Source organism: Lineus longissimus, chromosome 10, assembly GCF_910592395.1.
Source record: "Lineus longissimus chromosome 10, tnLinLong1.2, whole genome shotgun sequence".
Lineage (NCBI taxonomy): Eukaryota > Metazoa > Nemertea > Pilidiophora > Heteronemertea > Lineidae > Lineus > Lineus longissimus.
In genome coordinates, this window is record NC_088317.1 from 1947612 (window position 1) to 1975382 (window position 27771).

The window sequence follows — 27771 nt, forward strand, 5'->3', positions numbered from 1 at the left end:
TACTTGAGTTGCCCAGTAAGGTACTCTACCCAAGGCAGAAGGGTCCGGATGCTGTCCAGGGTGCACGAGGTACCCCTGGTACTCAAGCTACTTCAAGCAGGCTACTTGAGTTGCCCAGTAAGGTACTCTACCCAAGGCAGAAGGGTCCTGATGCTGTCCAGGGTGCACGAGGTACCTCTGGCACTCAAGCTACTTCAAGAGGCTACTTGAGTTGCCCAGTAAGGTACTCTACCCAAGGCAGAAGGGTCCTGATGCTGTCCAGGGTGCACGAGGTTCCTCTGCCACACAAGCAGGCTACTTGAGTTGCCCTGTAAGGTACTCTACCCAAGGCAGAAGTGTTGTGATGCTGTCCTGGGTGCACGAGGTACCCCTGGTACTCAAGCTACTTCAAGAGGCTACTTGAGTTGCCCTGTAAGGTACTCTACCCAAGGCAGAAGTGTTGTGATGCTGTCCAGGGTGCACGAGTTTCCTCTGATACACAAGCTATTTCAAGTGGGCTACTCGAGTTGCCAAGGAAGGTACTTGGGCCTGTCTTCAAGAGCACAGTAAGAGAGACACTCTACCCAAGGCAGAAGGGTCCTGATGCTGTCTAAGGTGCACGAGGTACCTCTGATACACAAGCTATTTCAAGTGGGCTACTTGAGTTGCCAAGTAAGGTACTTGGGCCGGCCTCAAGGGCACAGCGAGACACAAGCTTTCCAGAGGCAGACTTGCAGATGAGGGTGAACATACAGGGTATGCTTCAGACGTGGGGAGGCTTGGCCCTTTTGTATATCAAGAATGTCCTGACATCACGATGAATTCTGATTGGCTGATCGAACATCCAACCATGGGCTGCTTGAAATGATTCTTACAGCATGTCACAAAATGAACACAAAAGATAATTTCACTCTTGTTGATAAATATTTATTCACAGTGATATGTACAAGCTTAGCTCCCAATATTTACACACAATAAGTCAAAAGTATTCATTATGACCAGATGCACACCAGCTTACTACTGCACATATCTATAGTACAGTACACAGGGGCAGTGGTCCTGCTTAGAGTGAGATGAAGTCATTCAAGATTTAACCATTTAGATTTTCTGTTTTATCATTGGAAAGCGCACCTACTTGCAGTAATAATGCAAAAACTGAAATGATGTTTTCGAGAACATGTAATGCTGCGAAAATGAGGAGTTTACAGTGATAGTTAACTTGGCACTAACATTATGGTGCACCGGTACCAAAATGACACATAGGGATAAAGAGAAAGGACTAGGTGCAACTACTTTTAGCTGTGATGCACAATTATACATCCCAGTCATTGCAATTACTAATCCTTTTAAAGGGAGACAAAGGCAGGGGCAAGATTAAGTTAAAAAAGTCGATCCACCAGTGTACAGTACAATACATGATTGTACAAGAAACATTTTCATCACAAAATGAAATCAGAGCCATTTTAGTAACGGTGCATATCAATACCGGGCGATTACTCATTTGGCCTCGTGCTTCCTGCCTATAGTCCCCCTTTAAAAGACCTAGAAAACCATTTACAACTAAGACGAATTTCAAAAACAACATTAACTAAAGCCACGTCACTTAGAACAATTGGGTATTACTCCCAAATTTGACAAAATATTTAAAGACAGAAGCGATAATGTTAATCAGACAAATGAAAACTTTTATCACAGAATCATGTGAAATGATCAAATTTTACCTCGTCCCAAGGTTGCCTCCCTACATACACCCACTACACCTACATGTAAGACACATGTGCTACATGCACTACTGACCTGATTGAGAGAACCTGGGGACGATGTGTATTAATTTTCAGTTCATTTTTACCTGAGCGTGAAAGATTAGATAAAATGAACTGAAATTGATTAGCACTTCCATTTCAATTGAAATGTTCATTTCAACTGAAATGTACTGAATACATGAGTCCAATCACGGATCATGCACACAAAATACACTCACAAATCTATATCCTCATTCTTAATGAAGTCAACATGTGAATTAAGCACTTACACAAGATGACAAAAAATCACAATGAATTGGGCCGGATATTAAAAAATATTGATAATTTGATAAAATTCTAATAATTTAGTATAATATTTGAAAATCACTCATGACACTTCATTCAAATTTATATCTCGCCAACTTTGTATAAATATTCTAAAAAATCAATCACTAACTTATTTTCTTGATTTTTGAAATCAAAACAATATGGAGAATTGGTAGCTATTAAACCTTTCTGATTGTCAAACATCAGAACAGAACAGAAAGACCTCAGAGCAGTACTGTTCTGTCCAAAATGTGCCTGACTCGGGCTATTAAAACAGAGATTAAATTAATCCTATATTCAAGTACACTAGCCGTTACATAAGTTACATACTAAAAATAGGAATGTGAATGAAAATAAACTTGACTAAAAACATAAAAGAGCAAAGACACACGTTACAAATGGATAATTTTTTGGTGCGCCCTGTGCAATGCGAGTTAAGATGCACGGTAAGATTTACGCCAGATGCAGCAACAGAGCAGATTACTTGAACACAAAGTGATATATAAACTTACAAAATTAAACTGAGCCAAAGACGGCTGCGTTAGATTACATAAATATACAGGGTGCACCAAGAATGGTCAGATCAGCTGTAAAGTTGAGTTATACAGGGTGTTTCACAAAACTTAGGCCATAGAAATAGCTGATTGTATCCATAGTCAGTAAGGTAATGGCTAGAGTATCATGACTTAACCAGAATGAATTAGAAAGATTTGAGACCTCTGAATATGTAGCATGAATATTTTATTCCACAAAAGACCCCCATCAGAAATTCTTCTGTCGCTGGCGTATCGTTTAAAACAAGACGCCAACAGGCTGAGGATAGAGACAGGCCTCATACTTCAGCGGTTACGAAAACTATTTGACTGTCATTGGTCAAATTTTTGAACGAAAAGTTTATGAGAAGAACTCTGTTAGGGGTCTTTTTTACTGTCGAGAAAAAGTGCATTTTTTATGTCAGCACAATATTTTCATCCAATCACTATATCATTCATTGGTGGTCAAGAATCCAAACTTGACTGTCAGCATTTGTAAAAATAAAATATTTTAAAATCTGTCAAAGTAAAACTATGAACAAAACAGAAGCTGGAAAAACAAAGATCTTTATGTGAAGTTCTTCAGCAATTCTACTGTCTACAAGAATTTTTATCAAGCAATTTACAGCATCTACATTGACTGCTTCGCCCAGATGTTATCTGATGTTGCTATGGTAACAGTAGTAACAGTGTAGTTGTAACAAGAGTAACAGGATGGATGAATAATACCCAACAACAATGGCATCAAAACGCTACATGATTACATTAGATGGTGATGAAAGCAGGCCACATGTCAGAAAACTAGTTTTTGTCAAAAGCGCTGTAATGCCAGTTGACTTTGGCCAAAGAGGTTGAAATACAGCACTTTAGTCCAATACAGAACTGAACTTCAGCACAGGTCAAAGTCAACTTCCTTCAACACAGCTTTGCCAGCTTTGTTGAATCGTACAGATAGTCATGACAAGGTTGAGGTAAATGATTACTAACATGATGATACATGATTGCGTTGCATAATATTGTATATGTTTGCGACTGTAAATCCCTGCACTCTGAATTCAGCAGCTGTCGGTGTGCCAGATAACCTGATTTCGCAGCACAACCAACGCAGAAGCTTCTTCAGTAGAAATAGCAAAACACTGTAAAGCTGAGAAGGGTAGCATACAAACTATGTGTATCTCTTTTCGAGCCAACGGGGGACCCCTTATCATAACCAAGTTATCTGACACACTGGGCAAGGAAGCATATGCAGTTGCCACTGGCCTTTTTCAGCTGTCATGATTGCCAGCTGCCAATCCATCCACTCATACTAACTTCTTCGATGCCACCTAGGAAAATCCAAATGTCCTCCACACAGTTTTCTACACTAACTAAACTTTTGATTGTTTCTGTCCATCAAGGTACTTAGATACACCCAAACAGCAGTACACCTTATCCAGTTCAAGGCTTCAAAAGCGTGCAAATGGTTCAAAAGAGGCGTCATGTTCACACATTTCACACCCAGCCAAGCCCAACGATTGTGCAGGAATCCTCATGCACATTCCAAGGGGAGCTTATTAGACTGTGTCCTCTAATATCGTCATACTGACAGTGCTTGTGATACTGTTTCTGCTGCTTGTAGGGAAGAGGCCGCCGTTACCATTCCCGTTGCCGTTTCCTGATTCTGAAACGAGAATGTGAACGGATTAAAGACCCAGTGATCCATCATGAGCCTTTAAAACTGGCAAAGTCTCTGTGGCAGAGAGCCACTAATCGGATAGCCAGAAAAAGTATCCTCAGCAGTTTTGTGCGAAAAATGGATTCGAAGCCTCACTCACCTAAACTACTAACAGAGAGTGTTGACCTGGACGCGACCCTCGACATACAGTCGAGATAACTTGCCGGTGCCCATCCCTCTTCTGCTGTCCGCACCACATGGACATACCACCATCCGTCATTGCCACACTTTATCACTTCAACAACGTCGCCCTCTTTTAGACCGACCTCTTGGTCATCTACTTTGTCGTAGTCGGCTAATACCATGTACTGTTGAAGGGAGCCCTGGAACAATGAAACGAAGGATGAAGGATGAAGCCTAAGTGAATCTCGAGTAGGTTACACCATGCTGTCACTAGTAGAAGTGGTAGCAACTTGTCTGCACATAATTGCTCTAGTCTAAGTGGAGTGCACAAGAAATATTTCGAATTATTGCTAGATTAACAGTTATGTCAAGCACTTGATAGAGATCTATCAATTGTTTAAGCGAATCTGTGCTCCCACTTCACAGGAAATTTGAACTCAACTGTTGAGGCAGTAACTTCCGCTCCTACTTCCTTGGTTCAATGCTGTCTAACTCAACAGTACACAGCTGATCCCATAACAAAACCAACCTGCTATATAAATCACTAGGACTTGTAAAGAGGTTGCCTTTATTGTTGTTCACAGTCACTCGACCATCCCAGTCAGAGATGAAGACACTTGGCCAACAACCCCAAATGGAGCCAAAATAGAATGGGACAGAAAACGCTCACAGGAGTGATCACAGAAGAAGCAGAAGAAACAGCCAACCTACCGTATTATCACTAGGACTTGGAAAGAGGTGGCCTTCATTGTCCTGTTCTGAGGAGTCAAACTCATCACTTGACCAACCATCGTCGGAGAATCCATCCAATTCATTGACTCGCGTCGTGCTACCCATGTTGTTGTTGTTCACTGCGTTGGCGGATTTCTGGAGATTTGTTCTGGAAATGAAAATGTGGCACTTGTAAAGTCTTTGACAGGACACAGCCAACATCAGTGAGGCGCGGGACGCTTGGGGTATGGCCTACTTCTATGAGCTGTGACCAAGACAATACTTTATATTAATGCGACCAGACCTGCGTCACTCATCATTGTCCAAAAGGGGGACCAGCAATTAGCCAACATGAGCAGTACTTTGAGTTATCAGGTCTGAGGCTTTTGAGAAAAAAAGGCATCAACTTCGGGAACTTACTTGACGTCAATCTCCGTATTCAATGCCATAATCGAGCCCTTCCTGATCCGCTCCTGCTGCTCCTTCAAACTCTCAAACTGGAACAGTAACACTTTCTTGATCTCCTTCACCCAGCGCGCCTTTTCATCCATATTAGGCGCCTGCAGGATGTAAACCTCGGACCGCCCATGTAACCAGACTTCGAATTTCTTTTTGTCTGTTTTGACGTTTTCGGTCATGCCGATTTGAGCAGTCTGGAATGAGATTGAGAAGTATTTAAAGGGGAGCACGGACAGGTTGTTTGCGGGCCTGATTATATTTCAGGAATAATGAACATTTAGGCATCCATACAGTGTATAGGCTTTATTTGAAACTCTACAAATCGAGCTTTCAGACAAAAAGAAAATCACTTGCGTGAAAGCCATCTTTACCTTGACAAGATTTTTGAAGACGTACTGCACTTTCTCGATATTGTTGGGATCTTCGAGTTTCTTACAGAACATCAACGCCCTCTGGTAAAGGAAAACGTTACGATTTTGCGGCTTGAATCGGAAGTCTCGGATTTTGTCTTTTTCATGTTTCTGCCAGACGTAGAATTGTCCCTGCATCAGGAAGCGGCCCAGGTCTTCTTGGTTGCCCTGGAAACAACAAACATGTATGGTTATAGTTCATGCCAAAATAAGTAATTGTAAGAATTGATTTGACACTTCACTCCAACTGGTCCTTTCCTTAACTTCTTCTCAAAGTTGGATGATGATATCTTTAAATCTCCCCACAAACTCATCCATGACCCACATTCAAGTGCTCTTTTAAAAATCGAATCAAACTCACTGTGAATCCTGAAATAGCCAACGCATGCATGAGGTCGTTCACATATTTCAAGACGGTCAGCATAGTATCCACAGCTTCCTGTAGCTCCATGTTTCCAACTTGGTTCTTTGTATATTTCAACATTTCCTTCAGCAGTAGTTGGTACTTGGTGATCCTCTGAACAGGTTTGAGTAAGTACGCACTAAGGGGCAGTTTGTGGCCGAGCTTTTTCTGACACTCCTGAAAAGGAAATGAGATTATTGGTGAGCTGGCAGACTGAGGGGCCATGACTCAACACAGCCCTGCCTGTCTGAGGAAGAATGGCAGAGTGCTTCCCACTATGTTTCGTGATTACCTGCTTGCCCTCACAACACATGCTGAGATTGATAACTGCCATCTATAGAAGCAAGAGAGCAATACAGGCACAACATCTTACCTTGAAGAAAAGATTATTATCTCCAATGAGTTTGCGTATTGACTCAGCTTGCGGTTTGTTCTGGCAGTATAAGCTATAGATCTCGAACTCCTCCTTACGATCGACAAAACACTTCCCGACTAACGCCGGCGTGTTCCGGCAGTTCTCAAGTTCTTTCAGAAAGAAACTGAAAGAGATGATATATGACACTGTAAATCTTACATCAAAATGGCTTTACATTACCATTTAACATAGCATAGCAACATAGCATAGCATAGCAATCATGGTCAAACTTATTTTCTAATCTACACACTAAATTTGACAGTAATTTGCTGTGTGAAGTTTCTCATGATTGGTTTGCTTTCTGGCCTACCCATTGTGAAATTCATATATCTCCTCCAAGTTCCCAAATAAGATATCTTTGTTCTGTATCAATTCTGCAGGTATCATGTCCTGTAGGTCTGGGTTGTCCATCTCAAGAATGTAACCCTGGAAACAAATTTTGAGACATCAATATGTGTAACTTGAAGCGGGATTTCCCGTACTCAAGTTCCTATGCGAGTACAAGCAAATATCCAACAGAGGGGTAAAAGTATAAACAGCTGCAGACATCCTGGGAATATAGAATTTGCGCGATTCCAAGGAACACCATAAATCCAAGCCGGAGAAAAGTCATCCGTCTGCTTTCTCTTTTCTGGTTTTCACCTACCTCAATAATACTGCTAAGTTCTGAGACATAGATCCTCTCCGTGTCGATTAACTCTTTCATGACATGACCGCGCTTGTCGCTGACTGTGTCTGGGTTCAGCTCCATGTCACTGTCCAATGACGTGCTGCTCTCGTTGCCGTCTTTTGTAGCGGTACCGTCATAATCTCGTAAGATCTGAACACGTATCTGAAAGGGTAAAATGATCTTTTGAATTGAGCCTGAATAGGAAAACTTTTGGAACTTTAGCCATGTCGTCTGCTAAACTTGAGAAGGTATTGTGGAACAAACTGAATAAACATTGTTCATCCAGTTGATACAAACAACTTTTCTTCAATTATTTTACTACTAACTCTTTAGTTTTGGAGGAAATTTGGTGTCGTCTGCTCATGCGCATTGCAGGAATTCCTCATACTTACTCTACTACTTCTCTGGTCAATACTGCGCGACTTCCTTGCTGCCACTTCATGCTTCGGCGTCTTCCGTCGGATTTCATAATCCGTTATCGACCGTTGAGGCGGTCGCATGTTCGGCGGTGGGTTGATATTATGCGTCGGTGGGTTTGTCAGGATCGGCGTGGCGGGTTCTGGGATGACGGCCTGGATCGGCCTCTCTTTCAGTTTTGTTGCAACCTTCTTGAGACTGTCGCGGCGCTTCTCACACATGTTTTGAACGTCATCAATTCTTTTTAGGACATTCTGGACAGTATTCTGAAGAAAAGACAATAATTCTATTATGAACCAATCACCAACACATGAGTGGAAATGAGAATATATCCCAAATAAACTGCCAATACGAATATAAATTATACTGCTACATGTACCTACCCGTGACTCAGGTGTAAGAATGATATCAAACTTCTTCCGGAATTCCTTAGGGTTGCTGAGATTCAACTCCCTAGCGGTGATCAGGAACGCCTCGATATCACTCACAGCCGCGCCAGCGCCATCCTGTGTTTGACATTTTTCAATCTGTTGCGTCGCGAGGAGGTCCACGCCTTTAGTGCACCATTTACTGGCCTTGTCGATTCGCTGCTGGAGTTCTAACGACGTCTCCAGCATCTCCTTTCGAGCTTCGTACAAACTTCGATGCTCCTTATACATGCGTTCCAGTTCGGAACACTTCGGCATGATACAATCCACGGCATAGTGTTCGTCTGCTATGAATTTCTCGCCCTCCTGTTGTAGTTCTTCAGCCTTCTCTAAAGGCTCCTGAAAAAGCAATGAACGGTTCGAGTACTGCACAGGCAAACACGTGTTTCTAGTCGCAGAGCCAGACCTTCGAAAAAGGAACGGTGTCCCTGAAGGTGCAATGGGGATTTGGTGCCAATACACCAAAATTCATGGTTCAAGGGGGTAGCCCAAGGGGGGTTCCGCCACTCATTTATTGATTTCTGTTTAGTAAATGCCATTGAGTAGCCTCTCAGCCAAACCTAGAGCACTGGAAAGTATATTATACCTTAGATTCTTTATGGATTTCCTCTAACTTCCTGAGATACGTTTCGACCCGCTGCAGTGAGTCGCCGGGATCCGTCAACCGCTTCAATTCCTCGATTTGGTTGTTAAGAATGTACTGTAACTGCTTGAAAGCTTCCTCAAATTTCCGCAGTTGATGACACTGGTGGAGTTTCATGTCATGTTTTGCCCAGAAGTGTAGGCAGTTGTTGACCGTCTCTTGTAGTTGGGTGAGTAACCTGGAAAATGAGGACAGAATTGTAATTAAAAAAAAAAATTAAAAATTTAAAAAAAAAAAAAAAATTAAAAATTTGCCTCATTCAAGCGGATAGCAGCTTAAGACAGACTTCTCTTCAAGGAAACATTAGGCCAATGAACCAAACTAGCCCTAAACCATATTGACATGCAATGAGAACTCAAAAGATTGATAAAACGTACCGTTGAACCACCACAACATGTACCAACATGTCCGAGTTGACTTCATACTCGTCATCATCGACTGGTATACATGGATTCTTGATGCAGTTTAATAACGCCTCACCGTGTTCTGTCGCACTGTTCATGTCCTCGAATACCTGAAAACACACACAATAACAATGAAAATTATATTAAGTGTGTTATGTAACTTGCTTAAGGTAATAGGCAATCCGAGTCTTAAACTTGCTTAAGGTAGTAGCAGAAATTCATAAGTGAGCCACATTTTGGTTGTAGGCAAGAGAGTCCATGATGAATTTACAGCATACTGAAAAGGAGCCAAAAGAATATTCTTACCTCTTTTTTCTCAAGGTTATGCTCGTGTATCAAATCTAAAGTTCCCTGAACGTCATTTGGAAGCTCGGTTTCTCGAAGTCGTTGAATGAACGCCGTCAATGTTTGCGAGATATTCTTCGTGTTGGCAGAGAATTTCTCTATGGCCTGTAAAAACACAATGGTACACTTTTATGTGAAGCATTTATATAGGCTCATGTCAGCCTGGTCATTGAAATCAACAGAGGCTGATCCCATAACCTGGCTAAGTTTGGCGACTCCACAGCAAGAGCAAATTATGAGTATCTTTATGCCCTTGTCAACTGGGCTTGAGAATATTCTACAACTTTTGATATTTGAAGCTGGTCAATAGTGCTGCGTACAAGTCTATGTTGAATCCATTCTTTCTCATCATGTTTGATATTCCCGCCCAGATCTTTGGTCAGCTGATTCCTGTCGATGTGTTGATGGAGTTCCTCAATGCTATGACACATTACAACCTGAAATCAGATCAGCAATTCAAAGTGTTAGCCTGGAAATGTTTTGTGTTTGTGTGAAATAGGTGTGTCGGCCGTCATCTCTTGAAGGCAGTCCAAGCATACAGGCACTCGGCCTACCAACTTCTTCTCCTTCTTCTGCATTCACTCAGACTTGATCAACTGAATAGTGCATATCACTGCTCTGCCCAGCTGTGTGCCATACTGGCCAAGTCATACCTCCTTGAACAATGAACAGCTAGGCTCACATTACCACTTCTGCTACATCCTCAGAATCGAGCTAGTCTGTCTGGCAGGCCAATTTCACAATTTGACTCCAAAGTAGCTTAAACAGTGCCCATTGTATTTGAATCTTTGAGCTACCCTGGCATACACACTCAGCTAGAATATTGCCATCTCACCTGAAATTTGTATTCATCTTTGACGAACTTGAAGCCCATATCTGAGATGGCGCGCTGGAAGAAGCCCTTCGGTCGCAGTATGAACACAACATGGAGATCAGCTGGGAAATAACCCTGGAAGGAAAGAAGGGAACGTATAAGGAAACCAGACGCACAGAGGAAGCCTTCGTTGTCAGCTGAAGAGATCTGATATGATGTGAGTATGTCAAGACCGACCAGGAATCAAACCCGGGCCCTCACAAAGGAGACAAGCGATAAGTGTGTGTAAGCTTTGGTCATACAGGCTATTAAGCTACTCACTGAGATCTTGCAAAGTATGGCTTTGACGGAGCTCCATCGGTCCTGGCGCCGATCGACGATCAGGGAGAAGCCGACATTATAACCCTCGAGTCTGGAAGGACAAGATGGGCAGAGATGAGTGATGGGGAATAAAACGCTGATGGAATGCGACAAGTCTGAAACAACAGTCAACATGGATTATTCTCATTCGCTTAGAATGCACCCAGGTAAAGTTGGTCAGCCTAACCTAAAGAGGTCAGAAACCATTGAAAAGGTTGCTGCTGAATCCACTGGTTGGGCATATCAATTCCTTTCACTACAACAGCAGGAGAACGTGCAAAAACTATGCTAACAATTACCTTTCATCTATAGACCTGCGTGAGCATTAAAAAAATAAAACGCGAGTGTTAAAGAGGGGACGTGCGATAGCAATAGATAACCACACTGGCCCGTTGCTAGGAAAGATTTCATCATGTAGAGATTTTGCCAGCGGTACTGTTCTCCATAAAAATCCATATTCTTTCAAAAAAAAGAAAATTTACATGTTTTTACAGAAGACACAGATGTATAGCAAAACAGACCCACGTACTCTTGCCCTGGCTTGCGGAGACAAACTTTTCCCATAGGACGGACTTCAAAAATTATAAACACTTTATGGGAGTGGTTTGAGAAGTGTTGAGGAAAAACAGCTAGTTCAATTTTCCGAATCAGAAGGAGATAAACACTATTTTACAGACAGATTTTTGTATCTTACATGGCATTCTTATTTACAATATATTTATAAATGTACAAGAATCCAGAAAACAGCTCATTTAGTTCTAATCACTGATATTACCTCTAATCTGAGTCACACTATACTGGTTGACGAGATTTCAATCAATTTAAGACATCTGAAATTTCGATGTGACAGTGAAAAGTTGGATGTGCTACATTTTTTTAAAAATTTTTCTTTAAATGACAGCATTTTTAAGTACCTGGAAACCGGTAACCCACATTTTTGACCAAAAATGAAAGTTGTCAAACAAAAAATAAATCAGTCGGAACGAATTGTTTAAAAACATAAAAAGCGTGACTTTAGATTAAAGGAAACACTTGAATATCGCTAAAAATGTTAGGACTTTTCATGTAACTAAATCAACATGCGTTTGAAAAGGAGTTCTGAACTCTCCGGGAAACGTTTATAGATGTATGCAGCATAAAATTGCAAAAACATCAACAGGTTAGTTTTTTAACGACTTGCTGAACTTTTGAATACATTAAACATGCAACTTTGTAAGCTGAAAATATTTCAAAATGCAGGAAAAAACCAAGAGCGAGCAGGGGAAATGGTTGTTACGGCAACGAACAGATGCAGTTACTCACTCTCCATCGGGGTCAGACATAAAGCTGAAAGATAGTCAAACATGGAGGAAGGACAATGATAGCGGACAACAGTTGTACTATACAACTATTTGTGATGTAGGTTAGCATCTTTTAAGCCTGACATCTTCATGACAAATTGATAGCCGCCTGTCAAACATGGTGACAGAACGATGACAGCAGACGACAGCAACCTCCACTACAGGGGTGTTGCAGTCGCTGTTTAGGCAACCACCCCTGGCAGATGTCAGCAACCTCCACCACAGGGGTGTTGCAGTCGCTGTTTAGGCAACCACCCCTGTTGACAAAGCTGCTACACATGCATTCATTGACTGACAATGCCGAGTGGCACTAAAAGGTGTCAGCAGGGGTTGTTGCCTACTGGGTGCCTTGTTTTGATGGCAGCGGTTGCGGTTTGGCAACCATTTGGCAGTATTTGTTTTGTAGCTTGTGTAGGCCTTGATAGTCTAGAAGTTAGAAATCTTGAAAAAAACAACATTGGAAATGTTTGGTTTCTAAAATCTGAATTATGATGCAAACTTATACCTAATGTACACTGTATGTGTGTCTAAGATTTTAAAAGTGATTTAGAGTTGAGAGCCTGAAGAAAGATTTGGTGCAGGTTAAAACAAAGTGCAGTGGTGCAACTCTGATCAAAACTGTGATCCATCACAGCAAAACCATACGTTGTCGCTCTGAGCTTGGCAGGCTGAGACAGACCAGTAGTTCATTTCACTGTTGTCTGCCATTTGTGAAATCTGAGTACATCAATTTCTTCCATTACCTCCTCAGGTGTCATCTGAGCTCATCTTCTGTGCGAAATGCGCCTGGTTTTGCCATAGTTGGTGAACCAGTAGAGCCCAAAATGTGAATTGCTTTTCCTTCTGTGAATTAACCTTCTCCATGTCAGAATTTCAGTTTTCCCCAAAAAGCCGCAGCTCACATTAATGGGGTCTACAGTTTCATATTCAAAGGACAAAACACTCCTACTTACGATGGCACACATGTCAGATAGTTGACGACCTTTCTGTACTGCTCCTCGCTGAGTTCAGGTGCGGTTGGATTGTCGGGGAACGTGATGAGGGTGTGGCCATAGCGATCTTTACCCCCTGAGAGAGAGAGAGATGAGAAATATATAGTTACGAACATTGAAATGGCCCAAAAGGTCACCAGAAAACATGTGTCGTTTGGCCCTCCCCAAGATAACCTGTACCCCCCCCCCCCCACCAAAATGTAGCCCCTGAAGACAGATACATGTATTAATATTCAATATCTTACCTGATATGAAAGAGTATCTGGCATGCAGGAGGTCGGCGACATCAAGGACCGTCAGGTCACCACACGGGTCACTCTGTGCCATAACATATTCTGCAAAGATAGAAACACAAACTGAATGAGAAAATCTGATGGTGATTGTCATGAAATCTTGAAGAGCTATAACGTATTTTTCACACTGGAACCATGAGAGAAGTTGTCAGCCTGGAAGAAAGTGGCAATAAGGTCGCAGGAAATCTTTCCACAGAAGTGTGATGACCTGCAGTAGGAAAACCTCATTTGGGGGAAGAATGGGGAAAGGCCCAAACTAGAGAATTACAGAGTAATGGAGATAGCCATATAATGGAGATAAAACATTGATATCATAACGGCCATAATGCTTACTAATGCAACAGCTTGTGTTGACGGTAGACCACTCCGCCTCTCACTAAGTGGTCAACAACAGGTGGTAGTATGGAACTGTACATACGCCGTACAAACCGTATGTAAACCTCTAATGTATCATGCATTAGGTTTGATCGCATGTACAGCATCACCATATCGATTCTTTCATAGAAATCTTCCTCGCATCAATAGTTATTTTTGAAAAATTATGATATGCTATGCTGTGCCTGGTGGTGTATTGATATTTTCCCTAGGAGTAGGACAGCAAAGTAATCCGTATAGCTGATTCTAGGTACAGCTTATTGGTGCTTTTGCTCTTACACAGAAAATGAATTTTGAATCAGACCTACCACATCGTTCATTTGGTACGAACATGACCAGTTCCTGCGAGTGACAATCATACTGAACTTTGCACAGTAAGCAACGGTCCATTTGTGGCGACCGGGGAATCGCTAAATCCCAGTCGATGATGTCAAAATCATCGCAATTCGCAACAGCCATCTTAAGTTTCGTATCCGTGAATTTTAAGTCCAAAGTTTGTAAGACTGAAAAGTTACCATTGTTACGCTATCCGTCATTTGAAAATTCATGCCCAGAACTTCATGAACAAGAAAAATGTGGATGTGTGCGTGTCCATTTGGAGCACCACATTTGTATTTCTATGTCTCACCCCATTCTTACCCTGAAACTGAAAATCAGTCTACACGACGACGTCTACTCCACTTCATCCGCTAACGTCCAGAGAAAACTGGTGATAATGCTCATTCGTATCCGCAAATCAAAGTCAAATACACACCATCTATAAGCAGTGTATTACATTGTCATTCGATTCGTCATGAGAAGGCAACATCTGGCATTTTTCGTAATTCCTCGATGAACTTGATAAGCCAAAGTGATTTGATTCAGATTGGGCTAAAAGTGCATGAGCGAAATCACTTTAAACAGTGTTCGGCCAACAGATGATAAAATAGGACTTTGATACCGCCAATGCATTATATTCCCTCCGAGGATGGGTAACACTCAACTCAGAGCGAGTGGTACTTAAAGTTGGTGGGAGCAATTAGAGTTGGTGAATTGATTTTACTATGAGACTTACAGTGGGTCCTCTACATGGAGAAGTTACTGCCGGGCCAACACAATGTATTCTCAGTTCCTGCAGATAGTAGACTCTCAGAAACAAAGCTTTAGAGGTTTTCAAATACCTTTGATCACAAATATGGAGGTGCAGTGATTTCTCAGAGAAATTAATAATCTCAATGGTTTTCGATATTCTGAAACAACTCCAAGGATGCAGAGGGAACGCCTAAGAGACTAGCCAGTCACAGAGACCAAGTTGGAAATGAGGGAATGTCCACTCTTCATGACATGCAATCATTCTTTGATGTACAAGTACATGGACAAGAACACCCCGTTCCATGAAAGTTCATTTGATTACCAAGCACATGATTTGATTTCTCTTGAGTCCACTCACCAAGTTAATAATTGGTGAGAAGATTGGAAGATGGCTTTCCTGGAAGGCTGCTAGGCATGCAGTATGGTCATGATTGATGACACCAATGCCATCTATTCAAATTGCTGGGAAAGGACAGGAAAGAAACACTTCTACCACGCTACTGACCGCCCTGGATGAACATGAGACCAGGCGTTATGTCAGGGGAAACCCAAGAAGAACTTCACACAAGAATAAATCCAGCCAATGGCTTCTGCAAATTCATCCAAACTTCACATTATCGAGCTAGTAATCCCTTTCTGATATATTCAAACTAATACATCCTGGTTTCACGCGTCTCGCCTATTGATTCAGATGGCCTGACTTGCTCGCAAGGCCAATCGATAGTCGGCCATCTTGGAAAGGTGTCAAAGGCATTCAACAGGCCATTGAACTCTGCAGGCAGCAAATGCTTGGCAAAGATTTAAAATCGCCATTGGCCGTATCAAAGCTTTTGGCAAATCAAGCAAAGACCTTGAATTGAATGTTTTCAAAGGGATTTCATTCAAAAAACACGTAACTGTTGCTAATTGTGAATAAAGTACCCCCATATCAATCTATTTAGATCACACACAGACCAAACGACATCCTTCCAAACAGGAAAACCTAAGACCATGAAACAACTTTTCATATTATCCAGTTATCCTTGTCTCAAATATCACAAAATTCACACCAAGCAAACCATAATCTAGTCCGCTACGAACAACGTATATGCATAGGTTAATTTCACTCCATATCCCACTGATATTTTCCGCAGAAATAACGATAACATACTCTTAACATCACGCTATAGCATGAAGTATAAAATGTCATCGAGCCCCTGGAGCGCATATTATCTCCGCATTACTACCTAGCTATATCAAAGAGGAAACGTATCATATGACGTCAAGAGTGTATCAACGTTGTGTTTGACTTTAAAATCTTATCCACTCTCCTCGTGTTGACTTACACATCTGTACAAATTGCATGAATTCAAACATTGTTATTTCGACATATACATGTTTGTGACAGTTGTGTATTGATTGAAGGCTGGGTAGGTAATAACTGGTCGTTTCTCTGGAAGATTAGTACATGTATTCGTGGAGAAATTGCATAGAGGTAAAGGAGAAGTACAGCACACACTGCCAGGAGCCATAAGTCAATACTATAGTTTTGTGGTAATTTCTGTACTGAAACACCTCGAACTGAAAACTGAAATGAGGAAAATGTCTTACTTGATCTTAGGGTGCGAATCCTCTCAGCTAGATTTTGGACATATTGAAGAAATGTTGGGAAATATATCGCCGATGATAATCCTGTCAAAACTTCGGCATAAGACACCATTTTTGTACGGTTTATGCAAAGTCTTGCTTCACATTGGATTGGGGTGTCTTTTACCGGTTTTTATTCCCTTCCCTGTTTGAGTTCATCACGAATATTCCAATGACAATCGCCAAGGTAATTGATAATACACCTAAGGGGAAAACCACAAAGAAAAGCTGCCAAGTCATTTTCTCACTTTTGGAATTGGGATTTCAGATGAAAAGAAGCCTTATTGAGGCATTCTTTGAACACCGCAGATCCTGGAGCTTGCTCAACAAGGAAGCTGTCCAAGTGGCAAGAAATATCTTGTGATTTGATCACTGGGAACACCAAATCAAAAATAAGTTCCCGATATGACAGCTATCCAGAACAGAAACAAAATCCTGGTTGACATCAGTAATTTGAAATCCAATCCCTAGTTTCCGTACAGTAGAAGCAGTTACTGTATATACTCCAGTTGAATATGAATGAAACTTGTCAATAGAACACATGAGAAAGGAAGGACTGGGAGATATTCGAAAAGACTCCAAGTTGAAAGCTGGCAAAGCACTGAGTAAGACTTAGAGTCTGGCATTGCATCAAGAGCATTGAGAGAATGAAATTGAAAAAGAACTTCGCTGCCATTCCTCCAGGCATCTAGTTACATATCGAATGGAAGGCTAGTCATTCGATAAGCAATTCAGCAGATGCTAATGCAGGAATTAAGATATTGAATATGATTACTTCACACACAGACTTTGAGTACGAGAGATAGAAGCATTAAGCAAGCGCTTCATGCATCAGGTGTGAGTGCATACTCCATAGGTCTTCGGGGTCTACTTGGTGTTTTTAAAGCCTGAAATATGAACTATTATAAACACAGGAATCTTTGTTTATACTTCTGTCAATGATTCATAAATAAATGCAAGAAGGGGCTTCGTCAGTAACTTATTTTGCATTGCCCACACTCACATTGCCATAGCAGTCGAAAAAGAGACCAAGATCGTGGCAAGTAGAAAGACAGAGGGGTCAATTTGAAGCTAACCTTACCTTGGTGTTCCAGGTCCTGAACCTCCTCCTCCTCCTCCTGGTCCGTAATGAACGAGAATAGATCCATCAACCACGGCCAACATGGAATCATATCAAAACTGAACGCAGCCATTTTATCACAGACTATATCCAAATTATTGCAACAGATATCACAAGTCTATTCTAACGAGGCAATGGTCAAATTTCACTTGCGACCTTCGTAGAGGTCATTGAGTCACTTGTGACCTTTGTCAAGGTCACTGAGTCACTTGTGACCTTTGTCAAGGTCATTGAGAGAAGTTCTGTCATGGTATCCATAGTTACAGGCAACACATCTGATCCAGTGAGTATTTCTGACTTTAACGTATTGTATCACTAACTACATGTAAAATCAAAGCTATTGCAATAATAGTCACAATATCACTTGAGAGAAATCCTTCTTTGCCCCTCTTTAATTTGAATCAACACACTTGAGAACAGAAAGCCAACCAATCCACAAATGCCTACTACGAGTACTAGTGTGAGAAGAACCAGTACACCCACGGAATTGAAAAGTACATCCCACTGAAAGAACCATTTATCAATAGTTGAGAAATGTTATAGACTACATTGAAAATAGAAACTACTGATCCCAATAAGTGAGCGTCCTACACGAAATCAGATATCTCGCCCTCAGATATGACAGAATCGGAGAAATCGTAAAATCTGTAATAAATCGCCTGTCAGTCTTTATGAGTGTGGGAGCGGTGGATCAAATCAAGGGTCATCTGAGTAGGACAAATCAATCACCAAGGCACGGCTGTATCATGATGTAGGAGATGGGTCAGGTCAAAGAGTCAAAACGCCACTCTGGCTCAGAAATCTCTTCATCAAACTCGAGCTATGGGTAGACCATTAAAGCACCAACAAGGGTTCGATAGAAGACTGTGGACTACTCGATCACAAGTACCAGGACATGGTCAGAAAGTCAAAAGTGCTTCGCACTCATGACGTAAGAATCGCAGGTTAGGCGGATCTCAGACAAAATTTGCTTTCTGTGATAGAGACATGACCTCCATTTTGTCTGTGTTTTGCTACTATGATGTATTTTCTGCGGTAAAGCCTGTTTGAGGATCACCACTGACCTCTCCATAGCATTCTCTATTCATTTTCCCAGATCCAAAGAACCAATCTTTACTTGCATAAACCAGAAGAAAAAAGACGAGATTGCCAAACTGATTTATGAATACACGGGAAAACCAATCATGAAGAATCCATTTAATCTATCCAATCATGGTAGGGCATGTTCAATTGATAACTGGTATCAGTTACTGAGCAGTTTGGAATAAAAGTGGAGGAAGTTAATCAGCTTTTTTCCAAATGAAAATTTTAGCAAGTGGTTTAGAGAGAGGACAAAATTTCAAGTGACCATCCTGTCAGGCATTGAACCCAAGCACTTGCGTTGCAAGACTGATGGTCTGCAAGTGCTACACCAATCACCATGAATCACTAATTATGGGTCAGTAAAACCTTATGACCTGTCCATTCTATATCTGGTGCCATACATACCACCGATCTCAAAATAACACAAATAGGCATGCCCCAGCATCAGAGAGTTCATCCCAGATTTAGAAACATGGCAAGTTCATCTGATTGGTAATAAGATATCTACGCTCAGAACCAATCACTGATAATCAATAGATTCCTGTGTACATCTGATCACTGGGTTTGATTGAGTTCAAGAAGATTTGCTTCAAGTAGGCAGCTGGTGTTGGAGGCAGGCAGTAACCTAGATTATTCCACCACATTTGCCAGACTGTTTAGTAAATATATTCCAAATCTATACAATACTCCTCAAGATCTACAGCTAACTTGCATCGCTCACAAATGCCTCCAAGCTACAAACATCACTGATCACCTCCTCAAGAATACAACAGCGAATGTTCGCCACATTTCTTCATCAGACGAGATGGTGTAACGCTTGAAGAAAACTCATTTGGTGAAGTCAATATTCCTCAAGAATGCAGCTATCTTTCATGACTCTGACAAACGACCAATCACCACCAGAATATCCACTGTAGTTTGCCACATCTCTGACAACATAAGAGAGGGAAATGCCTCAGAAAACTGAATGGGTGAAGTCAATGTTCCTAAATAGTGCAGCTATCTTTCATTGCTCACAAAGAACTGATCACCACCAGAATACCACACTCTGAAGTCAGCCACATCTTTGACAGCAGACAAGACGGCTACCCCTGAAGAAAATCAAATCCAAGTGATCCATTATAGGAAATATTGCTTGATTGATGGGCAATATTCCTAATGATATTCTGATTAGTGTTCATCTAGGAGTGATCAATACGCATCAGAATCAATATACGGCCACAATTCGAAAAGACCAACGGACACCAGATATCCGGTGGAAAGGAGGTATTTGGAAGTCTCCAAGATTCATTAGGATGATTGTAAGATCAGAACAGCTGAAACACTGTATACCACAAAGAAGATATCCTAAATTAAGAAACCCAGCTATGACATACAGCCAATTAATTCTCAACAAATCACTGCCTCATAGGCATAGGTGCGAATCAGATCTGAACTGCTCCTCAAGTCAATAGTCATCCAACCTCCACTTTATTCGAGGCAAGAAGCTATTCACCTTCAATTGTTAAACATGCTTCCGCCCACCAGAATCAGCAGCGTTTCAACAAGAAGTATTGAGAACTTAAGGTACTTCGCAGGCATCCCAAGTAACTGATCCGACTGGTGAGTGAATTCACTGAGGCATTCGCAAGAGAATTGGTCAGACACGAGACCTTAACTGCTCGTACCATCCGAAAGTAGATGCACCTGTTGAGGAGATTGGCTGAAAGAATGCAGAACCAATAACTGGGCAATGTTCTCTTGCAAGCTTTATCCGATGATCGGATGAGGTTACGGAAGCTTGGGGAATGATCAATACAGGGCAATGGGTCAGATGAAGATAATGATTTACATTGCCGCGCTAGCTTTGGCAATCGCTTGGAGAATCTGTCAACAACATGAGGAAACTAAGCTGGTATGATTACAAATATTTGAACAGGAAATTGTTATCAGCAAATCTATAACGGATAAGCGCACTGATGAAGAATTTTGTCACATGAGTGTTAGGTCAGTTTGATTCTTCATCATGAAGCTACTGTTGCCTCAGTACAAAAAGCTTGACCCGAGGAACAGAACATCTGTATGGATAATGGGATGACTACCACTCAAACACATGTCACCATCAAATTTAAATTGATCGACAAAACTGGTAATATCATACCGATATACAGTACTACTGATATCATTCATCTTGATCAGCAACTTCCCATTCTCGTATAAAAATGACACTAATCGTAAGACCACACAAAGTCAACAGATAACTCGAGAAATGATGAGTAGCCCGGAGTGAAATCAACATGCATTTGTAAAAGAAAATATCGACTTTATCACAAGGATAACAACAGCCTGAAGCTGTTTCAAGAAAATCCTTTTCTATCCACTGTTCTTCATTGCTCTCACAGACGAGATAAGAGAAGCAAATCATTCATCCAACAGATGGAAAAAAAAATGCTACAAGATTTGCACCTGCAAGAACTTGTTTTCAAATACAACGAAACGACCACCAACCTGTGAGGAAGATCGACAGGTAGCCAAGAACATACAATCAGCTAATTTGAACCCACAAGTAGCTCATTACTCTCAACTCAAGGACGGTTGAAAGTTTTTGAGATTTTTCAAATCGGAGTGAATGTACATGCGGACCTCCTAGTAATCCAAGAAACAAACAGAACTGATGGAACAGGCGGAAAGATGCAGATTCCAGCTCAGACAGATCACAACTTGGACTGAGTGATAGATGCTTCAGTAGATGCTTGTTGGTCACAATCAGCAGGGCAATCGACTGGTCATCTTGTAGATTTGCACAAATTTTCGGTTGATTCCTTTGGAATTCCTTTGGACTGCAAAATAATGGGGATTTCAGTTTACGCCTTCTGTGCAATGATATCCAAAAAGACTTGATATTGGTTCAGGCCCTTCCAGATTCACCCAGATCTGCCGGTACTTCAAATCACCTGACAATTTTATGACCGAAACAAAGACAGGAAGGAAACGAGGCCTGGACACCAAGCTCAGCTCATTGCCACGATTATCATGCTGAATCACCTGATCAAAGAATAATATCACGAAGTTATAGCTTTTTTGCAAACAATCAATGCACACACAAACAGCTGCAGATGACAATGAATCGGAACAAATGAGAAGATTTACATTATTTTTATGAAATATTGAATTTTTATGAAATATTGACAAGAATAATTCACTTTATGCAAACGAGCACACGCCTCAATAACAATATTGAACTTCACAATTTTGAGCCACATGTAGGCTGAACTGCATTGCACACGGTGCCAAATGAAGAATTGTATTTCTACTTCCCAACAAGCGAACTTCCATCTAGCACACCAGAAGAGAGTGAGTATAAAATTCACTTTGAAAAATGCAATTACTGGGTCTCGCTTACACCTGTTAATCCAATTTGAAGACCATATCAAAACTAGCCCAAATTTTTTAACTTCGAATGATGTTATTCATTAGTTCCCTGAATCCACAGAATCCAACGGACGTCTTTGTCAGTGAGGATGCCAATGAAACTCACACCACAGAGGAAAATGGATATAAAGCAATCTAATTCCACGTGAAAAGGCTGCTGTATTGACTATTACTGCAATATAACTCCAATATTATGTCCAACTACACATATCCTACTACACATGCAGCAAGTCACGACAGTTCCTGGTCGGAACAAAGCATGAATATTATATTTCTATCCAATGAAACACAACCTGTGTCTGCAGCATGTTCCGAGAATATAATAAAGATAATTTTTTATAATTCACAGTTTGAGTGCACAATCTCCACACTCCAGCTGTGGCAATTTCCGCCATTTTTTATGACAACGACGTGGGATCTTTCATTAAGAACATCGTCTGATTGGTTAGACAGAATTAAAGACAACATCTACATATTTTACTTCAGTACAGGATGTACCGCAGCATCATTATGTTCTTTACAACGTCATAGAATTCAAGAAGAAAACACGATGCCAAATTTTAGAATAATCACATGCTCCGTGCCGAACCTAGACCGATAATCTTGGGGTTTTTGTCGATAATTTCATTCCAAATGAGATAAAAACCTTCATTATTTCAATGAGTAGCAAAGATGGCACCCATCGCGATAGACGCCAAAGGAGAAAAACACGATTATCGAGAAACTTCAGACTAAATTTGCCATTAACTCAATAAACAGTCAAACTTCATTAATGGAAAAGTGCTCGAGGGATTTTTGGTGGCTCATGTTGTGAATACAAAATTGCAAGAGCAGAGTGATCAGAAGTTGACTTCCTTGACGTTTCAAATCGTGAATTTGATGCACCTGCTTCATGCAGATGAACAAGACGCTATTCCACCTTCCTTGTGACCCTTGCATGTCTTCGTACTTCTATCCTCTGTCCTTTGAATACAAGACAAGGGAAGAGAAAGTTACCATATCAAAATCTGGCCCCATATGCTCCACAGTACCAAATTGGAACACAGACCCAATGCTCTAGCAGTACCAGATGATGTCAATGAGCCATGTACTTCAAGACTGCTCACTTCACGAAGCCCTCAGAAAAGAAATATGATCCAAAGTTGTCAATCTAGGACCAACTGTTCAAAGACACAGAGCGGAAATACAGAAGGCAAGAGAGTACATCCGACGTGTAGGACTGACTGTCTGCAGGAACTAATGAAGAAGATGTAGAAAGACAGGCGAATGACCTCACATTGGGCACACGAACGTCCACATGAGTTAGGAGAACGATGGGTTACAGCAAAGGCCTGTTGTTTCTCTTCAGACAGATATCGTATTGTCCTTTACTGTAGTTAGTCCAAACGAGTTAAGCCACAGTTGACGACTGTTTCCAGAATTGTATCCCAAGAAACAATACCAAGAACGATCTGCAGACACCTCATTGTCTCCACTAATGCTGATGACATTTCCGTAAAGGACAAAGGTGGCACATCGCAGGTATCTAAGTAAAGATGGTGTGGGGACAACCTGCCGTTTCCTGATAATGACTTTTGTTAACGATGGCAAATGAATACGATACACGCCATCATCGTTCTCAACGGACGAGTTGTTGTTTGTTCTACAGCTATCTACCTCTAGCAGGAAAGCAGCCATGTTCTCGAAAACAAATCATCGACAAAGATGCTTCGGCATTTGAAAAACTTCTTTGGGAGCATTGAAGTTGAACACAAGTGATTATGATTGGTCTGATATGTTCGAAGATACGTACAGTGATATTGGCAAGGTTATACTTGAAATAGCCAAGACGAATAACCGTGTCAGTTCAATGTTGGCAATGTAGATCATTCAAAATGTTTTTCCATTTCAAAATCAGCAAAATCACAAATACAGAACAGTGACCTGCAGATGAGCAGCTGATATCCATCCAGAGAGCGATTTGAAATTCACATCACCAGAACCTATTCCCCCACACACTCGCCAAGAAAATCACCAATCTGGAACACAAAGCCAGTCCATCAGAACACACATACTTCCAAATCAGCAAAATCACAAATACAGGCTGAGCACTGCGGAACAAAGTTCACACCATCGCAAACTCTTCCTTCCAACATTCTCCAAAGTATTCGAAAATTGCCAATCTGAAAGGCAAAACTACTTCTTCACACATCAGAATCAGCAAAATCACAAATACAGGCTGAGCACTGCAGAACAGCGACCAGCAGGCTAGCAGTCGATATATTGTTCCAGTGAGTGATTTGAAATTCATGCCATCACTGCCTCAGGCTCCAGACTGATTCGCTCAGTTCCTCAGGAGCTTCAAGATCAATAGGTATACGACCAGCGATCCGCTGTTTCGAGACATGGACGAACACTTTAGCATTTGACATGCATGATATGCTCTTTTAATGGACAACTTTAGGCAGGAGCCAAGTGGGGCAGATTAAGTTACCAGTTGCCAAAAGGTATCTTTCAACCCCTCCCCAACAAAGTTGTAACAAAATCCATGAACAATCCAGTGTCACCATAGATTTAATGAAAGAAGCAACACAAACGGCTGTACGAAACGTTAAAAAATATCACCGAAATAGCAGCTAGCTACCAAAAACATCATCATTCAAAGCGATGTTGGAGCAAGAAACTATTCCTCTTCATCTCGACTGTAAAGCCTACTGCTCTCGATTCAACGAAACCCATATACCAAATGACAAGATGAGATCTCTCGAGGATATCCTTCAACACACTCTAGAACAAAAGACGCAGACAGATCGATTTTAAACTCAACACTGACGAACGCAGATAGAGATTTTTGTAACTTTTATTAAACCATTGAAAAAGCAATAATCAGAGCTCTTGACAATGTCGAAAGTGAAGGCAAGGATGATAAATTGTATTTTAACATGAAATTACTTGATAGATGATGCAACTAATGGGCCTAGACATGAATGAAGATACGCTTCATGGTTTCGTGATGACTGTTGGGGAATTTTATTGAGATACGAATTAAACATGTTGAAGGAAAGAACAGCGCTAAACAGTATGGGCATATTATAAAGTTCTAGTGCTGCAGAAGATTTGGTAATTTCATATCCAGAGAGTGTAATGAAGTAGAAGATTTAAATTGAAAAGCAGATGATCACATGAATATATCATGAAATAATACAGAGCATGATCTTGCATAATTTCAACTTACCGCCTTGTGACAAATGAGCACATCGAACTTTTAACTACAAAATTCACTTTAAAGCAGTAGACCTACCTGGAAAGACAGAAAAATCGACAGCTGTTAGTCAAATACATAATTATATTGTGTCTCCAACTTGTTAAAGATTTCATGCTGAAAACAAAGCTTGTTTCATCATTGGGAGAGAGATGTCACTCGACAGCAACTGCATTTAACTTTCTATAACTTTTGGCAAAAATTTTGGTCAAGTTGAAAAAATATGTCTTCAGGGCTACTTCCCCCTTGCTGCCAAACGCGACTCATCAGGCAAGACCATTCTCCTACTCGTCTTCCTTTATTTTTGGCTCTGATGTATCTTGTATCATTCTCATAGGTGCCAAAGCTTTAAAAAGAACATTTATCTCCATCTAACCAATTTGAATGAAACTAACATATTGATGAGTGAACTTGGCTCTGATCAGAGCTGCTAGTTCCACCAAGCTGATGTTGGTAAAACTAATTTATTGATCTTTAGCCTTGAAATCATACACAGTGAGGTGAATGCGGTCACACCTTTCAAGAGCGATGATTAGCCCCACCTAGCTGTTTCCTGCAGAACTAATTTATTGATCTCGTCGACGCCAGTGGCACCCAAGTGTACACTTACATTGACACATTAGAGAAAAATATGAGTGTGTGAAACCATAGCAACCACACAAGCCCTGGGTATCAATCGGCAAGAGACAATCAGGCTGGGAAACTGAAAGGAGATTATATCCGAATAGATCTGCATTTCGGAAGAAGACTCTCACCAAAATCCGTCCAGCCAAGGCTTGAAACTTTAACAGAGAGCCTCCACTGACCAGCCCTCTAACAATATCACAGGTTCTATATAATATTCATCACTCAGTCTATGGATTTTTCTCAAAATCAATTACAATTTCAACAAGGATGTTTTGATTGTTCATCGATTTTTACCACTAATTGATTAATGTGCCGTACCTTAATAGCAGCACCCCTACATAGAGCAAATCATAGTTCTACACCATGTGGTAAAATCACTTGAAAACAAGTCCACATGGCATAAAGTTCTAGTGACTGAAGTGTGGTGGTATATGGTATATGAGGCCGAATATACATGCTTCCCGAAATTGGTGGCTTGCATTGGAACTAACTTTTTCCCCCTTGTCCGTCATTAAAGGCATTCAAGTGTGTTGGTCAACCATGACTATCTCCTTTGTCCCTCCACCATAAGACCTAGTTTCCTCTTATGACATCACTATTTCGGACACTCAGCGCCACATTTTCGGAAAGGTGTATATGGTACATGAGGACGAATATAGTTAGCCCGACTTTCTCTCTTTGATCAGAGCTTTAGAGATCATAAGAGGGACGCTCTCTCAGAGCCTTGTGTGTCATATTGCAACACTTGGATGGCAAGTCCAACACCTAACCATACTCAACAATAACACTGTGCTCCGTTGAGAGCAAGAAATCTGTGGTCAATATGGCCAAACCTCAAAGCTGCTAATTCAGAGACATCACCTCCTTCGAGAAAGCGTTGATTAATTCCAGCCTTATTCATCACCACAGAAGCTGTACGCCATTGACCTTGGGTCATGATGAATAACGATCGCACCACACTGACGCAAACGGTATGTTGTTCTCTTGACATATTGATCTCTGTCTATAACATCCTAATCTTGGGATTAATTCTGTTAACTCATTCAAGTTTCTAAGCATTCATCCACATCATAAAATCCATTTGGATGTGTTGATGAGACTAATGAATTTCAGTATACATTACATGTAGCTCTTAACTCTTCAATAAATCAACCCCCATTTTCATTTATCTGTATTCTGTTGTAATGTTGGAGGGGAAATGGCTTTGGCAAGAGCTTGGACAACCTTCCCTCCAGACAGCCCAGTTCACAACAAGTATGACAATTGTATTCCCCAATATGATTGCTCCCTTCAACTCCTTGACACCTGGAAACAATATTTCCAACCAAAAGCAAAATGGTAACTTATCATCTGCGCCAATCACATCAAAGGCAAATCATCTTGTTTCCACTATTCTCCATATCAACCACAAAAGCCCTTCCATAATTACACCATAATATGAAGGAATCAGTTTGCTATTCGTTAGCCGTTGCCATGGAAACATGACATAGCCCTGTCATAAATCTGCCAACCAAGCACTGCCAGAATAAAAGCAACATAACATCGAGTGTTCTCCGCTGTCTTTTTGATGGGCGTCAACAATGATGGAACAATAACAGAATTGATTACAGCAATAAAATGGCCAATGGGAGTTTTATGATATATGGCTGATCTACTATCTATCAAATTTCACCTCCATCCCCCCCCCCCCCCACT

General features: G+C 41.0%; 1 protein-coding gene across 6 annotated transcripts in view; it reads right to left on the minus strand.

Annotated features, from left to right (window-relative positions):
- Positions 1–889: 889 nt before the first annotated feature.
- LOC135494441 (guanine nucleotide exchange factor DBS-like) overlaps positions 890–27771 on the minus strand; it is a 29222-nt gene continuing 2340 nt past the window's right edge. For 2 of the 6 annotated variants that reach the window (XM_064782418.1, XM_064782412.1), the window contains exons 2-21: positions 13475–13564; positions 13191–13305; positions 12200–12223; positions 10859–10949; positions 10559–10672; positions 10044–10160; positions 9685–9828; positions 9352–9488; positions 8918–9152; positions 8287–8670; positions 7879–8169; positions 7463–7648; positions 7127–7242; positions 6775–6940; positions 6360–6578; positions 5960–6166; positions 5550–5782; positions 5130–5298; positions 4396–4618; positions 890–4241 (exon numbers count right to left, since the gene is read on the minus strand). In XM_064782418.1, the coding sequence (XP_064638488.1) occupies positions 4135–4241; positions 4396–4618; positions 5130–5298; positions 5550–5782; positions 5960–6166; positions 6360–6578; positions 6775–6940; positions 7127–7242; positions 7463–7648; positions 7879–8169; positions 8287–8670; positions 8918–9152; positions 9352–9488; positions 9685–9828; positions 10044–10160; positions 10559–10672; positions 10859–10949; positions 12200–12223; positions 13191–13305; positions 13475–13556 (3360 nt within the window). In that variant the 5' untranslated portion in view covers positions 13557–13564 and the 3' untranslated portion in view covers positions 890–4134. Of the gene's footprint in view, positions 4242–4395; positions 4619–5129; positions 5299–5549; positions 5783–5959; positions 6167–6359; positions 6579–6774; positions 6941–7126; positions 7243–7462; positions 7649–7878; positions 8170–8286; positions 8671–8917; positions 9153–9351; positions 9489–9684; positions 9829–10043; positions 10161–10558; positions 10673–10858; positions 10950–11196; positions 11212–12199; positions 12224–13190; positions 13306–13474; positions 13565–14205; positions 14768–14951; positions 15083–17675; positions 18489–27771 lie in introns of those variants that run through there. The other 4 variants (XM_064782415.1, XM_064782416.1, XM_064782413.1 and 1 more) reach the window with 4 other exon arrangements.